The sequence below is a fragment of the Lygodium microphyllum genome, chromosome 23 (assembly GCF_053477565.2).
Source record: "Lygodium microphyllum isolate KBCC chromosome 23, Lygodium_microphyllum_v1.1.10, whole genome shotgun sequence".
NCBI classification, from domain to species: domain Eukaryota; kingdom Viridiplantae; phylum Streptophyta; class Polypodiopsida; order Schizaeales; family Lygodiaceae; genus Lygodium; species Lygodium microphyllum.
Genome location: NC_141157.1, coordinates 112793640 through 112821627, shown reverse-complemented (window position 1 = coordinate 112821627; position 27988 = coordinate 112793640). Strand labels below are relative to the sequence as shown.

At 39.9% G+C, this 27988-nt stretch overlaps 1 protein-coding gene across 2 annotated transcripts in view; it reads left to right on the top strand.

Moving 5' to 3' along the window:
* Positions 1-660: 660 nt before the first annotated feature.
* LOC148016633 (fumarate hydratase 1, mitochondrial-like) overlaps positions 661-27988 on the top strand; it is an 89332-nt gene continuing 62004 nt past the window's right edge. Inside the window, exons 1-4 of one of the 2 annotated variants that reach the window (XM_087663641.1) lie at positions 661-797; positions 8334-8432; positions 19242-19459; positions 20243-20360. In XM_087663641.1, the coding sequence (XP_087519767.1) occupies positions 19308-19459; positions 20243-20360 (270 nt within the window). In that variant the 5' untranslated portion in view covers positions 661-797; positions 8334-8432; positions 19242-19307. Of the gene's footprint in view, positions 798-8333; positions 8433-19241; positions 19460-20242; positions 20361-27988 lie in introns of those variants that run through there. The other variant, XM_087663642.1, reaches the window with a different exon arrangement.

Here is a 27988-nt window from a genome sequence, read left to right as displayed (position 1 = left end):
AAGTCAAATTTTTGGTTTTGTCTCAAATGTTATGATATTTCAGGTCATTGTATAAAAGTGTATCTACTTGTAATAATCTTGACCAAACATGTGTGATCGACAACCTCTCCACCTTTTTCACAATAAATACATTTTTTTTGTTTTGCATTTTTTGGTTTGGTTTGGTACTGATAGATATTTTTACACACCAAAACGCCAATATGTAAAATGCACACGTAAACATGCTAGTGTTTGACACTTTTTGTTTTGGCTTGATCTCAAATAGTATGGTTTGAAGAATAACAAAGTTATGAAATGTGAGTAGTTTGTTCAAAGGATCCCCTATGAATTGGAAATGTGTTCAATGTCTAAACCTCAAGGGTCTTGCTTGTGAACATTTTAATGTGGAAACACTTTGTTGCGTATGTTAAAGTAATATCCAAGTAAAGAGGATAAAGGCATGACTTTTTGGCACCCACATTAGTGGTTACACCAACTAAGTTTGTTGTCATTTGTGTGATTTGACCTTTCTCTTCTACAATGAACGCATTGTTCTTAATATAAGGATTGCACTTATAAGTAACAATGCACACTATGCTCTCATATACATTCGGCAAAGGTATGAATTTGGAATTTTGTTATTTGCCCAATACATGAGTGTTAAGTGACAATCTACTCATACTCTATGAGAAATTTCTATAAATGCAAAACCATTTACATGTGTGTATGGGATATGCAAAACTTGAATGCCACAAGTGAAGGTGCTTTGTAACTACAACAGAGACATTTCTTAGCCATTCACAACAACGCAATATGAGGTAAATGTCACTATTTACCTGTATGATCTAGACTATAGAACTAGTTTGACGAAACATGGTTTAAAAATGTTAATCAATATGCCTAATTGAGTGACATGTTTTAAAGATAGTGTCCACATTTATATAGCTCGTAGAAACATTATGACCCATTAAATACATCCCATAAGTAAGTAAGCATACTAATGGCATGAGAGAGAGAGAGGGGGGAGAGAGAGAGTGTGGGGGGGGGGGGGGGTGTCTCTGTGTATGTGCACAAATTTGTGTGCGTGTGCATCTATGTGAAGTGTGGGCACATGTATTTCTATATAGTAAAGAGAGAAAATAATGAGAAGGAAATAAAGAAAGGGAGAGAGACAGAGGGTGTATGAGAGAAAGAGAGACACACACACACACACGAGACTTTTGCTCATGATTTCTATATTTTTTTAGAATTATTTGCATTCACGCAAAAATGGATGGAAAGCTGCATTTTCAATTTTCTCACAATGACCTAGTGCCATAAAAACCCACATACATGTGTGTGGCCTTGTGTGTGTGTGTGTGTGTAGATATATAGAGCGTGCACGCACACACACATGTGCACGTGCACATATACCTTTGTTTGTGTATTTGTATATATGTAAGTATGTATGTACATATGCATGTACATGTGCATGCATGCACACATGTGTGTGTGCGCGCGTGCGTGCACATACACATATAAAGTCATGAGGTAATACAGATGCACACAAACAAAGACATGCATGCACACATAAATGAACAATTTTCATGTATTTATGTATGTACTTATGTGTATGTATGCATATATATACATATGGATTAAAGTCAAAAGGTCATTCTCCTACTGTTGATGGTCAACCACCTTCTTGAATGAAATTTGTCTCTCTTTTTGGTGAGTATTGTACTTTATCATAAAAGATAAGTACATCCAAGGTTTTATGAGTTTCCCCAAAAGTCAACTCACTATTTATCCCAATTTTTTCTAGATAATGCATGTAGATGGTGTTTTAGTCATAATTGGCTACATGTAAAGCAATGGCCTACTAACTCTCAATTGCTCTTACATTTACTAAGCAAGCCCCTACCAAGGCCTACTTTAATGCCTACTTATTGGTAATTCTTGCTTAAGGGGAAGGAGATATAAAGTGCTACTTATTTTGACCAATATGTGAGAACAAAGGCTCCCTTTTTTTCTTGTTTTCTTGGCTTTTGGAGCCATGCGGGCATGTGCCATCTACAACGCCCTCTTTAGAATGGATTTCTTTGGGTATCGATAGAAGACAGCTTTGATAATCCATTTGACCTATCTAAGTGAAGGTCACCCTTTGAGTTTAGCCAAGTTCTTATTCAAAGGGACCACACATTTGCCATTGTAGAGACCCACATACTCCCAAGTGGCATCATCTTTGCTGATCCAAAGTTTTAGTTTAATCTCATAAAGTGCCAATCAATCTTGAGTTTCCCTTGAATAGATGGCAACCTATGTCCTTTCTCTACAACCTTTGAACTCTTTCCATCTCGATGGCATGAATACACATTCTAAAGATAAAGGAAGGCTAGAGGGACTCTAAGGCTACTCCCAATGTGTGTTGAAGCTCAAAACCCTTCCATCTATTCTTCTAGGCAGTTCATATACATTTTATTCAATGATAGCTACCAAATAAGATAACAAATGAATATATCTTTTTATTTTGAATAGCCTTCGATAAATACTTTCTTATTAAATATGCAAAAAGTGCATTCCACTTAGCATGAGGGGCAATGAAGCTTGTAAGAATCCACTTTGCTACTAAATTCTATGGAATTCTGTACACTCTATTGAATATTAAGGCCCCTAATTCTTTTGTTGGCAGATGCCGCTAAGGGATTTGCTTACCATCACAATCTCCTAACCATAGGAAATTTATGTATAGAGGCTTAAATTCATTAGTGTGGCATTGAAATAGCTTCCAACAAACAATGAAATAAAGTATAGGGAATAGAAAATGCTCACTACAAATGTTCCACACAAAGAGAGACAACAATTTGAGGTGGAATGATCTAAACTTATGGGAATTCAACTCTATTTGCATCTTCATTTGCCTTTTATTGTGGTTACACACACACACACACACAATATGAGCAAATAAAATTGAGTGACCCTAAAAAAGTAACAAAACATTTATTAAAGCACCAAAGGGAAAACTTTCTCTTGTGAATTGACCAACAAAAGGATCTTTGAAAGTCTAGTCTAAATTAGGAAGTGTGGTTTAAATTTATCACCTCTCTTATTACATTGCAACAATGTAGACTTATATTCATGTTACAGCTCGTAGTATTGCTCTATGTTTATTACTATACCTATAATATGCTAGACCTAAAATAACACCTCAAAGCAAGCTCTATTGCAATGTCTCCACTATCTTTGCAAAGATGTATTGTGTCATGACACAACAATTAAAGTCTTCCATATGCAAGTAGGTTTTTACACACTTACAAAGAAAGTTTTCACAAATGTGCCATATGCTAAAAAATTGTTGGCAATCACTCATATTGCAAACTTTTTCAATCTACAACAACATATAAAGATATATGGGATATACACTCAAACTCAAAAATGGGGAGTGTGGCTAAAAGCCTTAGAATTTATATCATGATAGGTTCATGCAACCTCTACAATGAGTATGATTACAAAAGCATGAATTTAAGGCAACTTTAGAGAAGAAGAAATGCAGAAATGTGAAATTTTAACCTTAAAAGGGTTTGAGAAGCGAGGGAACAATGTAATAGACACCATACATCCATGAACCCTTTATTGTAGGAGAGAGCCTTTGCTTGGTTGTGTAGGTTGCATCCACAAGTCTTCCTTGCCTAGCCCACCCTTTACTTATTTGGCCACAACTTTTTTCCCTAAGGAGTTGTTGGGCTTATGATCTCCTTCTCCTCACTCTTGAGGTATGCCCTCATATTATTATTTTGATTATAGTTCTAAGAATGTTAAGCTTCACAACTATCTAAAATCATCAAGCTTCATTATTATGATTTTTAAAGCCTCAATTCCTATTGAATGAAGGGGAACTCTTTTAATCTAGAAGCAACAAGGGACAATATAATAGTTAAATTTGGATGTTAATGTAGCTTTATTATTCAAGGTTTAGAAGAGCCTCAAGATTTAGTGCATTGGTATAGCAAGTATTCCAAAGCCATTGCAATTTAGGCCTAATCATCCCACTTATTTTAGGATAAATATTAAGGTATCTTTCATCAAACCGTTTAGAATATTCTTAAGTATCTTACTCATTATTTGCTCGATTTTTCAATCTTGCCTGATTTTTGGTATGGTCTATGCATTCAAAGACCCACGAACTAAGCCATTAGAATGACCAATAAATCCATCATCAAGAATAGGCACACAACCTTCTTTTATGTGATTCCCTATGTATGTGAGTCATAAAGCTAGTAAATTTGACATAGCATTAAAGGGGAGGCTATATTTTACAATCTTAACACAAGGTTTGTATATCATCATTGTGGATAACTTTGGAGCTTTATCTACAAGTCATGATCACTCATGGTTGATTCAAGAGGAACTAAGTTATGTAGCTCTTATAATAAATAAAGAAAGCATGGTTTGTTGGCACTAACCAAGTGCTTAGTCCTATAAATATTTGTCTCATATGTGTAGTTTATTGATATATGTATGCTGAACATCAATGCCACCACCTATACACAATTACCCCCAAAAGGAAAACCATCGTAAAGAGATCTAAGCAATATAGAAGTCAAAAATTGAGATGTGGTATACTAATGAAACATCTCTAGAATATGATCTCAATTTTCACGAGGACATGAGCAAACTTCACCATAAGATATTGACTAACTAAGCCTAAGTTTGTCTTATCCCCATCTTCTTCGTGCCACATTGCCTTTGGTGTTTTTGTGCTCCTGATGCCACTCTAACACGAGCAAACTTCACCAGGAGATATCTACTAACTAAGCCTAATTTTGTCTTGTCCCCATTGTCTTTGTGCCACGTTGCCTTTGGTGTTTTTGTGCTCTTCATGCCACTCTAATATGTCACAACTTACATAAATTGATGCCATCTCTATCTTACTCAAAATCTAATAATAGCTAGTGTTCAACTTCTAATCAACAAAATCTCCATGAATACATGACTCCTAAACAAACCTTTCTCTGCATGCTTGCACCATCTTAACATGAATAGTATATGAAAGCACCTATATTTGATCATGAAAAACACTACATTAACCTTAAATAGATATTCCCAAATAGCTTAGTACTAGTAGCTTCTAACAAATCATATTTTTTAACACCCACTAGCCAAATGTATATAAAACAACCATGCTTTGCTTTTCTAGAAGCTTTTACAAGCTTGATGTCCACAAAAACCCAAGAAAAATACACAAATTACAAAAAAAGTTAGATGTCATCATAATAGTAATGAGATATGTAGAGCCAATGTTATCATGGGTTTTCCACATCATTAAATCTCCCAAAAAATAATTGTAGATATATAACCAATCATAGGTCCATATAATTCCATACTAGACACCTTAACCTAGTGTCCTTTCTCTTACAAAGCCACACACAACATTGTGTACATCCCTTCAACTATTCATAAAAACCAGCTTTTTTCTGCATGTAAAATTTGAGTTAAATCATAAGTGAAAAGATTCACATCTGATAATATATGATAGGATAGATGTGAAAACCACAAATCACTTAAATTTTGTTACCATCCCATTGTTGCAATCATGATATAGAGTCCCTATGTAATCATTAGTTTTTGACACAATAAAAAACCTTTTAAGGGACACTATCCACGAGGATTCGAATCCACACAACATCCTCGACACATCATCTAGCATTGTTGATCACTACATGTACAAATAATATTTATTATTGAGTTCCCTTATGTATCTCAAGGAAGAAGTCCCTTGTATGATGACTTGCAAAAAGAAATGTCCCCCAAGTGGCATGTGCTATATACATTACTTAGCTTAATATGTGCAAGGTATTGATTTAAGAGACATAGAAGGTGTTTAAGTTTGTTGAGACAATAAAATTTATTACTAGTGATCCACTTTAAAAATATTGGTCCTTAAAGCCTTTTTTCTTTAGAGCACTCATGTTGACAAGGAGGTCATATTTTTCTCTCTATGAGTGCCCAATTTGGGCTCCTTCTTAGGGTTGCATGGACCCTTTAAGTCTAATGGTAAAGCTAATGCCAAATGCCCTCAAGAAAATACTCTCTCTCTCTCCTACTCTTGCCAATCCTAAGGGGGATGAAAAAGCATGTATTCCATGGGAGTACCAAATTGAACCCTAGAGATGCCTCTGCTCAAGTTAGTAGAGGTTTGGCTTTATGCATATTATAGTGTGTAGAGAAACCAACGAGTTCACCAAGGAATGCCTAAAAAGTCCAAAGGAAATGTATACATGGAAAGTAGTGACTTCATTTTCAATAAATGTCAAAGAACATGATGAATATCGTCCCAAGTCTTGTATCAAAATGTATGATGAAATGATTCATCAAACCTTGAATTCTCATGCTCAAGCATACATAGAAAGTGACAAGAATAAGGGCTTAGATTTTTTTACTTATTCTCATATTTTCAAGGTCGGGGGAACCCCCACACCCAAATCACCAAGACAAGCAAAATATAACTTATTTGAATACATTTAACAAAGTTACTCTAGCAAGTTTAAGAAATTTGGCTTTTCACCTTAGTTCTCATATAAGGTTGGGTAAATATTTGGATAAAATTGAACCCTTCCACCCTTGAGGAATTAAGACCAAAATTTTTCTATTTTCTTGGCATAGAGAAAGAGAGATAAACAATAAAAAATATCATGTGAACAAGCATTGGGACTCTTCAAAAATGAAAATAAAAGGTAACATGTAAGCATAATTAAAATGAAGTAATTTAGGTAAACACGTCAAATGAAAAAAACAATACAATGAGATAAAATATTGTCTCTACATAATGGGTAGCATTATATGTAATCGTAATGATTATTAAGTGAGGACCAACACGATGAAGTGTTTTGGCACATTTATAAGTTAGTCTAGTTTTGGCAATAAACTTGCTTGCACCTAGATCATGTCTTTCATGTATGCAAAGCAAAAAGTCCTATGCTTGTGATGCAACTACTAGGAGTGCACATAAATCATAGAAGCCTGATGAGAGCATAATGGAGTTGGACACATATGAGGCTCGTGTTTAGAACACACACATACACTCTCAAGCTATGCTTCAAGTTTTGATTGCTTCTGATATGTAGAAGTTTGATGATTGTAAAAGGGGATCCTTGTTGTCTTCCATAAGAGGGTACATAGTCCTTAGTTGCTCTTCCCATGGAGTCTCTATGTGCTCACCTACTGGCTTCTAAGAAAAAGGCAAAATGGTTCATTTGAATCTCATTGAAATAGGTTTTTTCGAAGTTGTAGTTGGATTTGCTATAACCAATCTCCTGTTTGTTTTTAAGAAAAATGCATTTTGGCTCATTTTAAGTTCACTAAAATAGGTTTGCCCAAGTTGTGGTTGGATTTTAGTTGGAGAGGGTATGCATTTGCGCTTGCTTTGTGGGATTTAGAGGAAATTTGGTTCATACTATTCCTTGATATGTAGGGTTTTCACCATCTATAATACATCTTTTTAAATGCATTACTTGGGGTTTATTTATTGATCTCCGTTCTATATGGATGCAAATGTTAAATTTATTACTATTGCTTTATGAAAAGTATTATATGTTTCCTGTTTGCCAATTAATCCAAGAGGAGATCAAATGTTTGTGTTATTTTGATAAAGACCAAGAATGAGAAGGATGGTTCTACCTCCAACAAAGAGAGTATCCCTCTAGATAATGTTTGGGTTAGCAAGGAGCAGAAAGGGAATTTGTTAGGGTAAAAATAAGCTTTCACTTAAAAAGTTGGCTTTGTGTGCCCTATTGGAAGGTCTAGGTAAGAATGGCTAATCTTATTTTCATAATGCACCAAATAAGCATTTTTCTTATGGAATAGTAGGCGCTTTAGATCAAAGGATAGGAAGAAATGTATAAGATTGCTTATTCAAGAGCATTATCGATCTTCAAGAAATCAAATACAATTCCCATTTGATATTGCATGGTTATGAATGCTTTGATAAAGGATAGTGGTAGTAGTTTATTATTTTGTAGATCATAGTTAAGGCTTAAATTAGCCATTGCCCATGTACAAGGAATTTCTCAGATGTAACTCCTGGCATGGATGGTTTTATACTATAGGTAATTAGTCTCTATGCTCCCAATATTAATAGAAAAAAATACTTGTTTGTGACTAAGGCTAGCCAAAGCCCTAGATTTAAAGGATGCACTTTTTGTGGGAGATTAGAATGTGGTACTTAGAGATTCTAACCACTTGCACACTAATATCTTTTACATCCAGTGGAATTGGAGGCATGGAATTCATTTCAAAAGTTGTATGAGCTAATTGACCTTACATATATAAACAAAGGGAATAGACCTCAACAATTTACATTGGAAATTTGCATGCAGTGGGATTGGAGGCATGGAATTCCTTTTAAAGGTTGTATGAACTCATCAATGTTAAATATATTAACAAGTGGAATCAACCTCAGCAATTCACATGGAGAGGTAAACATATAATGACTTCCTTGGAAACCCACTTGTCTAGATTAATTTTATAGTGGACAGTGAGTTATTCCAAGGATGGGAGCTCAAGTTTTAATCAAATTCTTTGTCTCTAATCACTTCCCAACCTTTATTGATTTTGCATGTCTCTTTGGTGGTAAACTGAAGAAAGGTCCTTCTCATTTTAAGCTTAAGTGCACCTTTTTCATTCTTCTCAAAAGGTGGGAGTGGCAAATGCTTGGTCTATTGCTTGGTAAACTAAAGAAAGGTCCATCTCATTTTAAGCTTAAGTGCACCTTTTTCATTCTTCTCGAAAGGTGGGAGTGGCAAATGCTTGGTCTATTGCTTTTTCTCTTGCAGACTCTATTGGCAATTTGGATAGGAAAATTGTGACTATTGTGCAAGGTTGAAAATGATATGGTAGAGAGCAAGCAAGAAGAAAGAGGGAGATGGTCCCCACTATAGTCAAGTTTCATGATAATATTATCACCATTTGTGCATTCTTGCTTTCACGGACGAATTTCTTTTACACACTTCCAAGTAATGGAATAGTTTTTAGAGGTCAAATAGTATAAAAATTACATGGGATAGTGTACAAAATCTGAGCAAGGTACACATCAAATAAGAGAAGAACATAAATTTATTTAATTCCAAACAAAGTGATACAGAGATGGCTTTATCCATGAAGCTTGGATAGTGATCTAAGCAAATGATAACTGAAGAGCTTAAGGCTAGCTAGAAGAGTTCTAACTAGGTGAAAGATAGATAATGATACCTTTGGAGGGGTCTCCCTTTTATCACCTACAATGCAATGTGCCTTGAGTTACTACTAGCTTAATTACTCAATCTAACCTAAATTTAGATCAACAAAGGTTACCTTTTTGGTATCTACTCACATGGATCTTGTTTGACATATAAGCTAAGACCCATCAAGCTCACACATGGCTTCTCCTCATAATGGGCACCTTACAAATTTGAGCACCATGGATCATTGGTGGCACCTTAAGAGGGCTGAGCATTAAGCATATCAAACAAAGAGGAGTCTAGAATACACAATACATGATTTTAATATTGAATTCAATGCTAAAGATTGGTGATTACCCCTCTATTGTTTTCTTAGAGGTGGTAAAGAGCAAAAGGTGCGTGGCTTGATTGTAGAAGTGATTTGTGAAAAGGAGATTCTTCATAAATATAAGGATATTGTTATAACCTTTATTAAAAAAATTCTCTAAAATTGTGCCTTGGGAGCTACATGTATATGATGATCATTGTGATAAATCTTGGAGACCATATGCAAGAAACTTTCCATTGAATTAGCTCTTCTTATCAAATCTTTCATAGAAGATGGACTTTATGAAGCTCTTGGATTGCTAAAGAATAATGCATCCCCTAGCAAAGATGGCTTTTGACTGAATTTTTCTTCACCAATATGAGGACCCATGTGGGAAGGATCTCACATTGATGATTAATGAAGTTTCACCAAGATTTGCAAAGTCTCTCCTAATGTTAGCATAGGGGTAATCTAAGACATTGCACATGCAAGGATAGTTGCCCTATTTCTTTGTTGGTAATTTCTTATAAAATCTTAATGGTGTTAGCATGCAAAATCAATTTCTTGTAGTTGATAGGGTACATCTTAGATAGTTTGGCTTCTATGTGGTAGGAAGATTCATGAAGCTATAAGAACTTAGTATTCTATGTGGATCATGCCTTGGCTTTCCAATCAAAAATTTGTCCTTATCATCATGTTCATTGGAGTTTTCTCTTTGTTGGTCCTTGCCAAAGTAGGAGTGTGATCCATGATCTGGCAACATGGTTGGTGCTCTATTCTCTAATGCATCTACATATATTTGTATCAATGGTGGGAACTTTCATGAACCATTTTTTGTGAAACTTTCAGTGTGGCTAGGGTGTCCTCTGGTGCCTTTGTTGTTTGCACTAGTGTTAGATCCATTATTGAGGAATATTGACTTCTTGGTTTTGACAAAACTATCCAAAGGGTTGTCGTTGCTAGATGGTTTTGCATTAATGATGCACATGTTAATTGATGATATCACAAATACCGTTAACGAAGAGGAGGAAAGTATAATATTTTTATTTAGTTATATTGTGAATTCTATGTTGTGTTAGGGTCAAACATTAGTATAGTCAAAGCAAAAGTTTTGAAACTCCCATTTTGGCATTCTTTATAAAGTACATTTGAAGGACGTTGGCCTTGGAAGGGTGCTTAGATATTTGGGATTCATAGTGGGGATTGGTCTAACTTTGAAGGAAACATTTTATGGTTAAGAAAGAAGATCAAGGCTAAACTTGCTTATTGGGAGAGTCTTCCTCTCTCATTCTTAAGCAAGTTGATAGTGGTAATGAAAGGGAGCAGCACATCGAAGGTTGGACTCGAGAGCTATGGCGGGAGAGCAAGAGCAAGAAAGGGAGAGACTAGAAATGGGAAGTCCAACAGTCACAATGTGTGATCGGGCCTTCCTTTATTCAAACTCTTACTAAAAGAATAAAGAATAAAGTGACGGTGACAGGCGCCCGCCACCTGCAGTGTGTAGTGGCGGACCTTCCTTTATTCAAACTGTCACTAAAAGAATAAAGAATAAAGTGACGATGACGGGCTCCCGCCACCTGCAGTGTGCAGTGGCAGTGACTGTCAGTGTAGTAATACATGGGCGGCTAGGTAGAAGCACCTTTACCCCCAACAACCTCCCACTTAAAGGCGAATCTACCCCAATGAGGAGTGAAAAGAAAAAGAAAAAAGATAGCACAACATGTACACATGTACAACAGGATGAGGAAAGACGTCATCTCATCCCACACCCATCAACCTCTCGAGGAAGGCAAAGCGATCTGTAGAGAGGCTTTTCATGAGCAGATTTGCAAGATTCTGGTCGATCGAGATCTTGACAAGATCAATAGACTTGTCCTCAACGACCCCACGTATGAAGTGATACCTCACCTCAATGTGTTTCATCTTCTCATGGAATACCGGATTCTTGGCTAACTGAATAGCACTCATAGAATCCGAATGCAGTGTAGGGATAGCATCAATACCAAGGTCAGAAACTAAACGACCCAACCAAATGGCCTCCTTGCAAGCCTCAGTGGCTGCAACATACTCGGCCTCTGTAGTAGAAAGGGCCGTGCATTTCTGTACCCTGGACATCCAAGAAACAACACCTCCATCATGGGTGAATACATAGCCGGAAGTGGACTTCCTACTATCTGCATGTCCTGCATAATCAGAGTCAGTGTACCCCACGACTCCTGTATCATGGCTGCCATAGCATATGCACATATCTGCAGTGCCCTTCAGGTACCTCATGATACCCTTTACGGCATCCCAATGCTTCTTGCCAGGTGTAGCCATATAGCGTGCCACAACACCAACTACAAAGGCAATATCTGGATGAGTGGCTATCATGGCATACATAAGACTCTCCACTGCGGATGCATAGGGAATCTTGGCCATCTCGGCCTTCTGCTCTTCTATCTGCGGACAATCAGTCTGTGATACCTTCACATAAGAAGGCAATGGACAGCCAATAGGCTTTACATCCTGCATGCGGAAGCGCTCAAGGACTTTATGAATGTACTCCCTCTGTGACAAGTAGATGAGTCTCTGATGCCTGTCGTGTCTAATGCGCATACCAAGTATGTGAGCGGCCTATCCCAGATATTTCATCTCAAAGCTCTTCTTAAGTTGAGCCTTAAGAGCATCTAGCTCATCACGAGCTTTCCTTGCTATCAGCATATCATCCACATAGAGTACCAAAATCAATAAAGAACCATCACGGGCTTTCTTCGTGTAAAGACATGGATCCATAGCACTCCAGCTGTAGTCCTGTGACTGCATAAAGGCATCAAACTTATGATACCACTCCCTAGGTGCCTGTTTCAAGCCATAAAGACTTTTCTTCAATTTGCACACTAGGTGCTCCCTGCCAGGTTCTGCAAAGCCCTTAGGCTACTCCATATAAATCTCATCATGCAAGTCCCCATGTAAGAAAGCCGTCTTGACATCAATTTGGTATAAATCCAAGTCAAGCTGAGCAACCAAAGCCAAGACTAAGTGCAGGGTGGTCATCTTAACCACAGGAGAAAAGAGCTCATCAAAGTCCACACCATGCTCTTGCTTAAAACCCTTTGCTACCAATTTAGCCTTGTATACCGACTTGGGGTGTCCAGGGGTACTTTTTAGCTTGTACACCCACTTGCATGGCAAAGCCTTCTTGCCCATAGGCAAGGAAACCAAATCCCAAGTGTCATTCTTATGTAGGGAGTCTATCTCAGACTGCATAGCCCTCTCCCAAGAGTGACTGTCACCCCTACGCATAGCCTCATCATAAGTGAAAGGCTCTCTTGCATCTGTAACCAAGACATAATGCATCGAGGACTAAAATCTATTAGGTAGACGTCTATCTCTAGTAGACCATCTCATGGCAGGCTCTACTGCCTGCCCAACTACCTGTCCAACACCCTGACCATGAGCATCTGTTGCAGCTGTAGGCTGTCCAACTGGCTGTGTGGTAGCTCTTGGCTCCTCTTGAAATCTGACCCTGCGGATCTCAACGACTCTCTCAGGCTCCCTATGCATTTTGTCTTCATGGAAGACTACATCATGACTGCAGATGACTTTTCGTGCCTGCGGATCCCAGAGATGATAACCCATCTCGCCTGCATCCCCATAACCAAAGAAAATGCATTTGACACTCTTGAGATCCAGCTTACTTCTCTTATCCCTAGGCACATGGCAAAATGCCTCACATCCAAAGACATGGAGATGCGCGTAAGAGGGAGGTTTTCCAGTCCATACCTCCTCTGCAACCTGAAAATCCAAACCACTAGAGGGTGATTTGTTTATGACATGCACAATTGTACTAACTGCCTCAGCCCAAAAGCTCTGTGGTAGACCTGCATGGCTACATACTGCATACACGCTCTTGGATGGTTCTATTTATCCGCTAAGCCAAACCATTCTAGGGGGGGTGTAGGGGGCAACGTTTAATATCCCTCTCATCACATAATTGCTCAAAAGCATGTGAGACATACTCACCCCCATTATCTGTCCTTAGGCATTTTAGCCTATACCCAGCCTGGTTCTCAACCAATGCAAGCCATCTCTGAAACACAGCCAAGACATCGGATTTCAGCTTAATGGGATAAGCCCAAAATTTTCGTGAAAAATCATTTATGAACGTAACAAAATACTTTGCACCACCCATAGACTGACAAGGCATGGGCCCACAGACATCCGAATGTACCAATGCCAAGGGCTCACTCATGCGTGGCCTACCGGACTTCTTATGCATAGATCTAGTATGCCTGCCATAAAGACAATGCTCACATGAATCAAAACATGCATAATCAAGGGGTAAATACTGCAAACCAGAAAGCATTTTCATTCCCTTCAAAGACATATGGCTTAAACGGGCATGCCAAAGAGATACATGTGGGATAGAACCCACAGACAAAACATGATCAAGGGAAGAAGCTGATACAATCAAGGGGTTGAGACTGCCAGCCTTGGCACCTCTCGCAATCACAAGTCTGCCACAAGTGATCTTCCATGCAGAGTCTCCAAAACATACATGATATCCTGCGTCATCAAGCTGTCCAGCTGACATGAGACTGCGTGTCAAAGCATGTACATGACGTACATCCTACATAACAAAATTGCTGCTAGAAGGAAACTGCAGCCTAACATCACCAATGCCCACAATATCAAGAGAGCTGTCATCACCTAAGCGCACAGAACCCGAAACAGTACGGTATAAATGAAACCACTATCGGCAAGGTGTCACATGAAAGGACGCACCTGAGTCCAAGTGCCAACATTGTGCATATATAGAGTGTATCTTTGTCATCTGCGAAGCACTAGAATAAGCTACTAGGATATAATCATCATCATCAACATCCTCAGGTTGCATAACATTGATCTCTTCAATTTTAACACTGGACTTTGCAGGTACTATGCTGTGATCAGAAGACTTATCCTGCACTTTGCCTTTCCCCTTATCTTTGCGCCTTTCTTGCTCAATTCATGGAATTGTGGCCTAATATGGCCCTTTTTCCCCATAATGGTGACAAGTAACATCTGCATTCCTGCCACGGGATTTGCTACGTGACTTCCCATGAGACTTGGACTGAGATTTCTAAGAATCCCGTCCATGGCCACTACCACTGCCATGCTTTCCATATCCATCATTCCTGCCTCTAACTGTCATAGCATGAGACACACGAGAGGCATCCAAATTCTTACGGTTAACCTCTTCCTGCAGAAGAGCACTCTCAACATCAGATAATTTCAAGGTAGCAATAGAGGCACATAATGCAATGCAGAATACATCCCATGACTCATTAAGAGTACCAATCAAGAAAAGAGGAGTGACATCCTCTGCAAAAGTGATATCTTGCGAAGTTAAGTTCTTGAGTATAGCATGGTATTGGCTCAAGTGAGCAGACATAGTCACATTCTCCTTCATGCGCAGATCCATAAGTTGATTCAGCCAATACATCTGACTCGCTGGACTTTTCTTGTCATAGAGATTTTTGATCTTTTCCCACAACTGCCATGCACTCTATTCTTCCTCGAGGACATTAGAGTGAACATGTTTTGTGAGAGACAATACAATAGTGGACTTGCATAACTCATCAAGCTCAAGACATTCCTCATTTGGCATAGTTGCAGGCGGATGCCCGCTTAACCTCAAAGGTTTGATCTGTGATTTCTGCACCAATACCTGCCAAATTTGGCTCTTCCAATAAGAGTGATTCGTACCATCAAGCTTAGTGATATTAAAAATAGCATGATCAGTGGACGAACTCGCCATAATGCAAGCTGGAAGACTGTAGATAGTTCAAAACTACTTGTTATTTATTGCAAAAAATCACCAAAAATCAAGGGAAAATGGCGAGGAAAGTGGAACCAAAGCTGCTGTCCACCAAGTACTAGTGAAAGTACATCATTTCAGAGTGTTTCAGCAAGAAAAATCCATGTCAGTCCATACATATATGCTTGTTGTAATAAATTTTAGATTTTAGTAAAAGAGAGATGACAGTGCCAAAATTGGATCCCAAGGCAATCAGATATCACCAAGACCAAAGCCGGCATCATGCGGGCATAGCATAAGCATATGACGGGCAACTTCTCCTCCTCCTCAAGGAGACCCATGTTTGCACCTCTTGTGTGTGTGTGTGTGTGTGTGTGTGTAGAGAGAGAGAGAGAGAGAGAGAGAGAGAGAGAGAGAGAGAGAGAGAGAGAGAGAGAGAGAGAGAGAGAGAGAGAGAGAGAGAGAGAGAGATTGCCAAGTTGGCATTATCAACGCAAAGCATGTTCGTGCTTTTCTTGCGCGCGCGCGCGCACACACACACACACACCCTAAACTAGGTGTGTGGGCAAGGCAAGGGAAGAGATACTCAAACTAGGTGCCTTTCTTGCACACACACAGACCCTAAACTAGGTGTGGGCAAGTTTGGCAAAGGGACACATGGACTAGGCAGTATGAAACATATATGGGTGGGCTACCAAATTGTTAGGGAGACATGTGGTAAGAGAAGAGACTTTTAGGAGGGGCTCAAGTAAGTGCCATGTGACCCCTCACAGAAATCTCATAGTGTGTAGCAAGTCCATGGCCTCCCTCCTTTTTGGGTTTGTGTTTGAGAGCCAATGGAATGCTCTATTCTCCGCAAGCAGCCTCCTCATCAATGCAACCCACTTGTGTTGAGGATGAAGCGAACTCTCTCTCTCTCGCTCTCTCTCTCTCTCTCTCTCTCTCTCTCTCTTTGTATGGGAGTAGGAGCAACACAAGTGGGTTGCATTGATGAGGAGGCTATTTGTGGAGAACAAAGCATTCCATTGGCTCTCAAACATGAACCCAAGAAGGAGGGAGGCCATGGACTTGCTACACACTATGACCCCCATTGCACCATGCATGCCTATCGATTGTAGGAAAAAAGAATGGAGGAGGATGGAGTGAAGAGAGCTTTAATAAGCAAACACCATATTTGATGAACAACTAGACTAGCCAGCGTATGTGAGTGTTGAGCTACTTTGAGAGATCAAATTGTGTGTTGCTTCACAAAGAGTCTATGTGGCCAATTGCATGCACCTTGCTTGGTTTGACATTGGAATCTTTGTGATGTTGCCTCATATTGCCCCCTCTAAATGACTTTACACGAGGCCTGTTGAAGGTTGTCAATCATCCAAGATTGTTGCTTCTAGTGTATAAGGCAAAATGAAGCCGCACAATGCAATTATCTCTCTCTCTCTCTCTCACACACACACACACACACATATGCAACCTATGGTTATGGTGCAACCTATGGTGGAGGTCAAATATATGGCATTGGAAAACAACATATGTTTTTAAATTCTCTCTCTTCCTCTCTCTCTCACTAATACTAGCACCGAGAGAATGTAGGAATGGAATGCATAGTTTTTAATTATAATAAACATAAAAAAGTTAATGAAACAGATTATGATCCTTTAGAATCTTACTACTATATTATTTCTGGTTGTAGGTTTGGAAAGCCTCGAACCTCCAGAGGACTTTCCAAACCTACCTCCTTTTCCAAACCTCCCTTTCTCACTTAAAACCCCCTCTCCTTGCCTCTCTCTCATGTGTAATCTCTCATTTTCTCTTCCCCCTCCCCTTTTTAATTATTATCTTCCCCCTCATTCTCTCTCTCATTGGGCCTAGGCTCTCTCTCTCTCTCTCTCTCTCTCTCTTACCTCCCTTTTTAAAATTAAAACCCCCTCCCCTCTCACTCACTTTTAATCTCTCCCTTTCTCTTCCCCCTCCCATTTTTAATTAAATTCCTCCCCCCTCCCCCTCTCTCTCTTTCATGTGCAGGGCCTAGGTTCTCTCTCTCTTTTCTCTCTCCTTTAATTAAATAAAACTTCTATTTAAATCAAACATCTCTCTCTCTCTCTCTCAGTTAGATTAAACTTTTAATTTAAACTTTCCTTTTAATTAAACAAATTAAAAAGTTTTTTGGACATAGTTTTTCACACATAAGCAAGAGAGAGAAGAAGAAGAAGAATAAGAAGAAAAATAAAAAGACAGAGAGAGGGGGGGAAAGATGAAAGATAATAGTCTTTTTTAAATTAAACCTTTTTCGATATAGTTTTTGACCTAGAGAGAGAGAGAGGAAATAGAAAAATAGAGAGAGAAGAAAAAGTATATAGCGAGAAAAGAGAGCAAGAGGATACACACACACACACACACATACACACACAATGAGGGAGATAGAAGTATTGAAATGCATGGATCTGAGCATGGTTATGGTGGCTTGAACACATAGAGTGAACTCATAAAGACATAGAGATGAAGATAGAATGTCACACAAGTGAATTAGGTTCCAAGATTGACACTTGGAATCATAAACACAATCTTGTGTGTGTAGACAATGACATAGACACTTGAGTAGAAGGACAAAAGTACTATGACATTTATTCAAAAATGAAAGAAAAATACAATGCTTTATAGTTTTAGGATAGGTCCACTTTTCTGCTTTGTGCTCATGGGATTCTGGATAGCCTGCATATTCTTTACCCAAACTGCTCCATACAAAGAGGCTACATTGGATGTGATTGCTTGAATAGAGAGAGAGAGAGAGAGAGAGAGAGAGAGAGAGAGAGAGAGAGAGAGAGAGAGAGAGAATAATAATAATAATAATAATAATAATAATAAGAAAAAGATGAAGAGAGGGGGGAAAGAGGAAAGAGAATAGTTTTTCTTAAATTAAACCTTTTTTGATATAATTTTTAACATAGAGAGAGAGAGAGAGAGAGAGAGAGAGAGAGAGAGGAAATATATAATTTGAAAGAGAGCAGAAAGAGAAAAATAGAGAGAAGAAAAAATATAGAAAGAGAAAAGAGAGCGAGAGAAAAAAATTTAAAAGAGAAAGAGAGAGGAAAAGAAAAATAAGGAGAGAGAGAGAGAGATGGGGCAAAAGAGAAAAGAGAAAATTATTTTTTAAATTTAATTTTTTTTATAAAGAGAAGAGAAGGGAGAGAGGGGGGAAGAGAGAAAATATAAAATTTAAAAAAGAGAGGAAGAGAAGAAAAAAAGGAAAATTAGAAGAAATAGGAGAAGAAAAGGGGGTGGAGAGAGAGAGATAATATGGATATAAAGAGAGGAGAAGAAGAGATAATGTGAATATAAAGAGAGAGAATTATATATAGGGAAAAGACAAATGACATAATTTGAGAGAGAGAGAGAGAGAAAATATGGAGAGAAAAGATAAAATTTAAAGAGAGAGAGAGAAGAAAAAAAAGAAAAAGAGAGTATAAATAGAGAAAGAGAGTAATAGAGAGAGAAAAGATAAAATTCAAGAAAGAGAGAGAGGGAGTGAGAGAAGAAAAAGAAAAAAAAAGAAAGAGAAAAAAAAGAGAGGAGAGAGAAAATGAAAGTGAGGAGAGAAAAAAGAGAGAAAATTCGACATGAAGAATTGGAGGGAAGAGAGAGAAAATATAAATAAAAAATAAAAAAGGAAAAAAGAGAGAGAAAGAGAAAAAAGGGATTGTTGAGTGCATAGCAACTTCGCATGCCACTTCAGAGTAGCAAAGATGGAGCGTCCATGAAATACCACTTTAAATAAAGGACAAAAACACGTTACATGGCGAGAAGCTACTGAGTGGCAAGTTTAGCTGTAAAATTTTCAGAATGCTATATTTCACTGGTCAATAAAACCGTCTCCTGAAATCAGGCCATTAAGCTCGCCAGAGGAGCACATCTTGTTTTGGCTCCCGTCTTCTTATGTGCGAATTTTTCGCCTGCTCGGGAGTCTGATTGGTGTCTCACGCAGGTCTCCGCATCACGTCTGTGAAGTTCTGCATTGCAGCAACCATCTTGTGCAAAGCCCGGAGCAGCCATGGCAACTTCTCGGCTGGTCGTCATGGAGTCTCTGAAGAGGGCTCGCCGACTGCATCGACCGGTATTTTCTGCCAGGTTTATCTCCACCATGCTCTCTGAGGTCAGAGAAGAGCGGGACACTCTCGGACCCGTCAAGGTCCCCGCGGACAAGTAAGCTTCTTCACGAGCTTGGATTTGTGTCAGCTGTTTCACCAAATTTTTTCATCTTGTTTTTGTCTTGTTTGCCTAGTTAGAAGGTAAGGTATGTTATGGAAGTTTTGAAATAAAGCTTGGATTCGTGTGCTTTTTCACCAAAATTTTCGTTTATTTTTCTCGGTAGCAGACTTGGTAGCTGATGGAATTTTGAAATATAACTCTGAGTAGCTCATGGAAGCTTGAACAAAACTCTAGTCTCTGAGCAGCTCATGGAAGTTTTGAATAAAACTGGGATTTGTGTCAGCTTTTTCACCACAATTTTCACTTGTTTTTCTATATTTTCCTAGTTGAAAGGTGTAATACCTGATGGAAGTTTGAAATAAAGCTCTTGAAGTGCTTGAAATGGAACTATTGACATATACACTGCTGTCCATGTGTGCCACTCTAGGCCAAAAGATTGAGCTACCATGCCAGCAGCCAGTAAAAGGTAAGGTTAAAACTATCTTACCTTTAGCTGGCATGGTAGCTTAATCTTTGCACAATATGTATGTCAAAGGTAAGGTAGTTTGTGGATGTTCGAAATGGAACTCTTGACGGATATACTGTTGTGGATGTGTCCCATTGTATGCCAAAAAGTTGAGCTGCCATGCTTTTTGATACTTCTGCAAAAGAAAAAGAGCTAGTGTATTTTGCAGCTTGAAGTTAAAGTTTTGATTGTCTCTCAGTTTAAGGTTGATTTGGATCAATGAAGAGTTATATTTATCGCCTTTATTATTAATACGACATAATGTTTTATAGGTATTGGGGTGCACAGACCCAACGTTCTTTGCAGAATTTTGAGATTGGCGGTGCACGTGAACGCATGCCAGAGCAAGTCATACGAGCATTTGGGATTTTGAAAAAGTCAGCAGCAAAGGTCTTTTTGTTTTATCAAGTCTAAATTATGCAATGTATGAAGTCTAAATTATACAAAGAAATTTTTTATGTCAATGCATCGTTCAACTACTAAGCAAACCATCTTAAGACTAAACTTGGTCTCTACTATGTAATTTGTTTTCTATTCAATTTGCTTTTGAAGAAAGGATTTGTCTAGTTGTAGCAAAAACTTAAATTTTCGTCCAATTTTTTTGCACCCTTATATACGTGCTAACTTTTCCAATAAGATCTTCTAGATTGCTAAATGATCTCAAGTCAAAGTAGAGCTAGAGAAGTTAATGAGTTGCTGTCGTGTTACAAACTACACATTTGCTAAAAAGGAACTTTATAGTTCTTTAGATTCAAGCTTACGTAAAGAGTGCTAGATAGGGAAGCAATCAAGAGAATGTCAAAGGAGAGTAGAGTTTGTGTACATGCTCTATGATAACCTCAAAAAGGGACATTTGGTTGACAGAGTGAAGTGGTAGCTATCAGCTTTATGTTGAGGATTTGGTTGTTATGTGACAAGAGGCAAAGGTTTATTGGGCGTTTAATCCTTGCACAAACAAGATCTACACTTAGTGAGTTATCACCTTTGATGAGAGGCATGCTTTAAATTCTCTTTCATCTATTGATGATACACCCTCGCATGTGCCTAGTGAGCCCAAATCACTTTCCACTCTCAGTGTTGTTGCACTTTTGTCTACTTCTAGACAATCTCCAAGGGACTCATTACCTTGTTGGTACCAACAAAGCATGGGAGACACTCCCTTGGCTAGTCCTAGATGCTCGGCAAGGCTTGCTCCATCACATATTAATGGATTAATCTTCACGGTTGATTATCTTGCATATAGTGACCTTGAGACATGGAAGGATGCTATTAGAAATGTTAATTGGCGTTCAACCATGGATTAGGAACTAGCGAGGATTGATCAAAATGGGACTTGGACTTTCGTTGAGCTTCCTCTTCATAGGAAGGTGATCAACATGAGGTGGATTTTCCTTTCGCTTAGTGGAGCAAGGTTTTTGTTAAGAAAAAATGCATTGACTTGAAGGAGACTTTTGTCCCCTACAGCTTGCTTGATGTCCAACTTGGCTGCCCATTAAGATTGGCCATTGTATTTGATGGATGTAAAAAGCGCATTTTTGAATGACTTGCAAAGCATTACTCTAGTTAAATGACACTAGAATAAGAGAAGAACTGGAAGAGGACTTACCTTGGAGGTGTCAGAAGTGATGCAGCAATGGAAGCATAGACAAGTGCTGAAATAAACCGTTGAACACAAGATAGAAGAGAAAGGAAAGAAAAGAACAAAACAACACTGCAAAGGAAGAGAACTTAGAGATGTGCTTGGGAAATGGAATCCATATATCAAACACAAGAATGACACGTACAACAATGAGTTGCTAGCTGTGTGGGCACCAACATTGGCTCCTCGCTCCAACAGGAAGACCACTTGAAGAATGATGATGATTAAATGAGTGGAGGAGGAGCCACTGAATAAATAGACCCCAAATATGCTAAATATGGCAGCTGGTCGGCTAGCATTTAATGCTAGTCGACCAACAATAAATGCCTAAATAATCACTAAAATGACCACTATAAAATGTCTAAATTAGCTAGTAATATCAGACATAGCCCAGACTCACACATGAGCTGACTAGACTGTTAACACCCTCTCTCAAATCATGGGTGATCTGATACAATACAAAGATACAATGATAATCATATACAACAAAGAACCACCAGAGTAGAACCATGGATACCCAAGTAGTGGGTGATCAAGCCACCACCAAGGTGCCTTGGAGAGAACCTTAGGTCAATGTCAATCGTACCAGCTCATGAAAATAGAGAAGAGTCATAACGGATCTCTGTGTCCGTCAACAATGTCTTGCAGTAGCATATAAGACCATCGAGTTAAAAATGCATCGGAATATATGTGACCATGGATTCTCCCCGCCTTTGGCTAAGACCACCAATGTGTCCCCTCATGTGAGCTCGGACTAGGAGCCAATCTGCTCTTTGTCAAAGAAATAGGTAATCATGAACCTGGATGTCAATCCTAGCTCCAGGATTTGAATCTGTCAGACTTCTGTTGATGCATCAAGAACATCCCTCTCTGGAACCTATGCAGTTGTGTACCTGTACAAATGAGGTGCGACGATTGCCCCATCTCACTACCCTCTCACACTCTCTCTTTGGCAGCACCGAAGAGAGTTGAGGGATGACTGCATCACTTGGACTAGAAAGCAGCAGAGGAAGGGACAATCAAGCTCTTCGTGTGATCGGAAGAAGTGGATTCCTCTTGTGTTGCGGGCTTCTCCTTGGCCGGAGGATCAGAGCCGGAGTTTGAGAATGAGGACGATGCATCCGAGGAGGCGGCATCCTGCTTCCTCCTCTTCTTTTGTGAGGCTGCAAACTCCTTTCTTCCTCAAGTGATCCTTCTTACCATAATAATAACATTGGGCCTTTAACTTCTTCCCGTTATCTCTCTTTGAAGCTGTAAAGGCCTCATTGGAACTGCCATAATGAGACAAGAGTCTCCCATTATGCATAGTTGTCAGGTACGAAAGGTACGATACGGTACGTTACGATAAAATATGGTACTAAATGGTATCTTAAGATTATATAAGGTACGGTACGATATTAGTTCGACAAAAAAATAACTTGATTATTTTAGACAAAAGATAATAGAATAGATATTTTAAGTCTAAATAGCAATGCTATTAGAGCATATAGGATGAGTACTTAAGGGTAGCATGCCAAAACCTAATGCGGAATGCACAACATGCGCTACTGCTACCTACAACTTATAACTACATAGATGGGAGTGGATACATCATACATGCATGATCATAAAAATAAGAGAAGTGTAGGCTTGAGAGAAATTGTTTGGATCTCAAATAACCTAATCTCATGGGAGAATCATATTAATATAAGGAGCATTTAGCTCGTCCCAAAGTGCAGTTTGAATGGGAAAGATGCATCCATTAAGTTGGTACCTTATGGTACTAATACGTAAGGTACGATACCTAAAGTATGGTATAGTATCAAACCTTTCGTACATGTGGTACTAGTGCAACTAGAGAGAGAGAGAGAGAGAGAGAGAGAGAGAGAGAGAGGAGAGGAGAGGAGAGGAGAAGAAGAAAGTTATATTAACGTCTACAACAGGCCAAGTTGGCCTATGAGACCAAAATGTTGCATACAGAATGTCTGGGAGATTTCAAAAGTCCCAGTGAAGCTAACGTTTATGCTATGTTGAACTAAATTGAGTAGGTATAAAATGATATCTAGACTAGATACAATCTAGAGGTACTCCCAGTGCGGTGTGGAATTGCTCTTGGAGTGTTCATCCTAGGATGTCCCGCATGGGTCGGTCTAACATGGAGAGACTAAAGCGGTGGGGCAGGGCCCTTCGATGGCGGCGTAGTATCCCTTGTATCTTCGACATGTGTCTTTTGCGGGGACGGGGGCCGGAGAGGCGTGGGCGTCGGGCTTTGCCTCTTGTTGTGGCTATTTCTAAGGTGGTTCCCCGGGGTCGGGAGGTTGGTTGGGCTGGTGGGGGCTCGGTGGTGGGGAGGGTAGTTGGTATTTGGTAGAATTCGTTGAGTGTGCGTTGGTGGGTGGCTCCTTGTGAAAATGTCTGGGAGATTTCAAAAGTCCCAGTAAAGCTAACGTTTATGCTATGTTGAACTAAATTGAGTAGGTACAAAATGATATCTAGACTAGATACAATCTAGAGGTACTCCCAGTGCGGTGTGGAACTGCTCCTGGAGTGTTCATCCTAGGATGTCCCTCATGGGTCGGTCTAACATGGAGAGACTAAAGCGGCGGGGCAGGGCCCTTCGATGGCGGCGTAGTATCCCTTGTATCTTTGACATGTGTCTTTTGCGGGGACGGGGGCCGGTGGGGCGGGGGCGTCGGGCTTTGCCTCTCGCTGTGGCTATTTCTAAATTGGTCCCCCGGGGTCGGGAGGCCGGTTGGGCTGGTGGGGGCTCCTTGGTAGACCAAAAACGTGCACCAAATACTAGCTTTTTTCTCCATTGCTGAGATGGAAAATTTGATAGTTCTGTTGGCTCTGAAAGGGGGATAAAACGCAAGGATGCTTGGTTAGAGTTGTCCCAGATCACTCTTTCTTCTTCTTCCCGTCCAGAGTGTTGTTTGTTGCTTGAAAATTGCGATCGTGTGTCACGCGAATTCGAGAGCTTAAAAAAAAAGGAAATTTCCCAAAACTGGCTGAAAAGCCACTTTCTTTCTTCATGTCACTCTATTCTAGAAGTTTTTTATACATTTTTAGGATATTTACCAGAAATAATATCAAAAATAGGCTAAACTTGGTCCAAAAATCTCGTGTTTTTGAACCATCCATACTATGGACACTAACACTAATGACTAATATGACGACTCTCTAGATCAATAAGAAACCCGGATGATGATGCATTCCAAGGTTTTTCACACTGTGTCCACATAGCCACACGACAACGCATGGGGGAAGGTGCCTTGTACATTTGAAGCTTCAATTATATCTTTGGGAAGGTCCTATAGAAGGTAATTGCCGGAAAAACTTCTTAAGAAATACACTGAAGCAGTGTAGAATACGCACGGGCATTGTATGAACCCCATGTAAGCATAGCTTCCTCATGGTTGTCCTCATCAAAATCTTCGGGAAGAGGAAAAGGACGTTGAGGCCGAGGAATAGCTCCATATACAATGTACCAAAGCCGCTTCTGCACAAACCAAGCTTTCATCACAGCATTCCATGTAAGATAGTTAGTTCCATGTAACTTATCATCTGTAGAAGTGCTTGGAGGAGCCATTTGGAGAGGAGAAAAAGAGAAGATAGAGGATAGAGGGTATATAGAGAGGGAATATAGCCAAAACCAGCAGCAAAGACTTCACAAAATGAGAGTTCACATGTAGTGTAACCAAAAATTCGATAAAAAACGAAGGCCAACTGCTGCAAAATGAAAGAAAACTAGTCAAAAACTCCCAAAAACAGCAAAAACGGCCTGTACAAATAGTCCCCCAACCACAGTTAGGGGTAGAAAACCAAAATACGTAGGCTGGTGGAGCATTTAATACAACAAACAATGATTACAGGCTCAAATCTAGGTGTAGGCTGAAAACGCAGGTTGCTAGTCTAAAAAACGCAGGCCTGATCACAGGAGGGGGAAGAAAGACATGTAATCAGCAGAAAAATCGTAGTAGGAACCAAGATCCCACAATGTGATACCATGTTAGAAGTGGTGCAGTGATGGAAGCATAGACAAGTGCTGAAATAAACTGCTGAACACAAGATAGAAGAGAAAGGAAACAAAAGAATAAAACAACATTACAAAGGAAGAGAACTCAGACATGTGCTCGGGAAATGGAATCCATATATCAAACACAAGAATGACGTGTACAACAGTGAGTCACAGGTTGTATGGGCACCAACATTGTCTCCTCTTTCCAATAGAAAGACCACTTGAAGAATGATGATGATTGAATGAGAGGAGGAGAAGCCATTGAATAAATAGGCCTAAAATATGCCAAATATGGCAGATGGTCAACCAGTAACAAATGCCTAAATAATCACTAAAATGACCACTGTAAAATGCCTAAATTACCCAGTAATATCAGGCATAGCCTAGACTCACACATGAGCTGACTAGACTGCTAATAGCAAGAGCCTCACAATTGGTGTTGGCAAGATTGAAGGGCTTTTGGTCCATGACCTTATTTATACTATAACCCAAGGAGGTTAAGGGGACCACATGTTGTTACAAGAGGATGCTGCATGACATGACACGCACATCGACACATGGCATGACATGCATGCTAACACATGGCATGCTGACATTAGCAATGATGACATCTTTTAGAATGTTTTAGAAACTTCATGGAACCAGGGGTTTTACCAGCTTGCATACAAACCAAGGATTGTCCTTACTTGAGTGCCCGTTACATTGCCTCCCCTTCTAGCACGAGCTCCATGAGGGGCGGTAGTTGTGAGAGTGCGCTGCGGAAGAAGGAATACGAACACGGAGGGAGAGAGAGAGAGAAAGCAGAAAATAAGGAAGAGAAATCTGCACTGATTGAAATGAATGCTGAATACAAACGGGAAGGTGGAAGGAGACTGATCAGTCCCTGCAGGCAGCCCACAGCGTCAGTGAGGGCACCAGATCAGGCTGATGATGATGGCAGCACCACCACGGGGGAGGAGTGTCGGAATCTGCAAGAAAAGTGATCAAGTGGGGAGGGGGGCTATCTATAAATAGGCAAAAGAACAAACCCTAAAAATGCCCTAAAATGGGTGCCCCACATCAGTGACCAAAAAAATGGCCGGGCAGCCAGTGGCTGCCCACTAAAAGAGGCCAAAAAGAAATGCACATCCTAAGACAGCCAGTCGACAATGACTAGCCTCCCCCATCATAACACATGACAGACATGTCAGAGCTCCTAATGTCCTCTTCTGACTCAGACTGAGGCTCACAGGCAGGAGATGACAAGGCATGACAAACATGACTGCTAACACCCCCTCTCAGATCTTGGATGTGGCTGAAGGCCGAAGAAGAAATAGATCCTGGGGTGGCAAGAGGAATGTCAATGTCGATGAAGTCCGTCGATGTAGACTGCCGCTGAAGGAGCTCCTCACAATCCTGGGAATCCCCCTCTAAAACACTAGGGGCCAGGGAATCCACAGCCGCATCACCGAGATCGTCCCCCGCTAAAAGGGATGGGGGGTACGAGGGAACCACTGGAGGAGAAGGTGAGGGATGGGAAGGAACCTGTGGAATAGAAGGTGCACAAGCGGGAACGGGTGTAGCAATAGACTGCCTCGGAGGACCCTGCATCAAAGAAGGGGAATGGAGCCTATAAAGCCCGCTCTCCTGCCAACCTGTAGATAAGACAGCTCCTGTAAAAGAATCCTCAATAACAACGGCATGCTCGGTGAAGATCACTCGTGTGCCAAGCCTCGTAAGGCCATAAACTGAGAGGAGGGGAAGGCCCAAATCCGGAAAATGTAGGGCCTGTGAAAAGGAGCTCGAAGGTCGGTTGGTAAACAAAGGCAATGTGCCAATACCACTAATAGGCACCGATAAAATGTCACCAACAGTGACTAAACCCTCTGATGGACGGAGATCTTGTAACAAATCACCTCGGGGAGTCATATGACTCGAAGCACCACTGTCCACTAACCACGGCTGCGCAGAAGACATTGCAGCCACATAAGAAAGATCCTCCTCCAAAGCATGGATATGAAGGAACACTGACTCATGGGTAACAGCTGGTGTAGAGGTAGAAGAAGGCTTTGATGTAGATCCACCCTTCGCTCCCGGACGAAGGTGAGGGTACTTCTTCCAACATTTCTCCTCGGGATGTGTCCCTTTCCCACAGTGTGGGCACTTCGGTCTCTTTGAATCTGAGTCAGAGCCTGAAGAACTGTCCTTCTTCTTAGCCTTTGACTTCTTCTTCTTCTTCTTTTGTCCTCCCGAACCTGCAACAAAGGCTCTAGTGGAGTCGGATCCACTAGCATTGACCTCTCTAAGTCGCTCGTCATGCTCCAAGACAAGTGGGGATAGCTCCTCCCATAGAAGCTTGGCACGGGTCCTCGAAGTAAGAAGGCTGGTGTAGAAGACATCAAA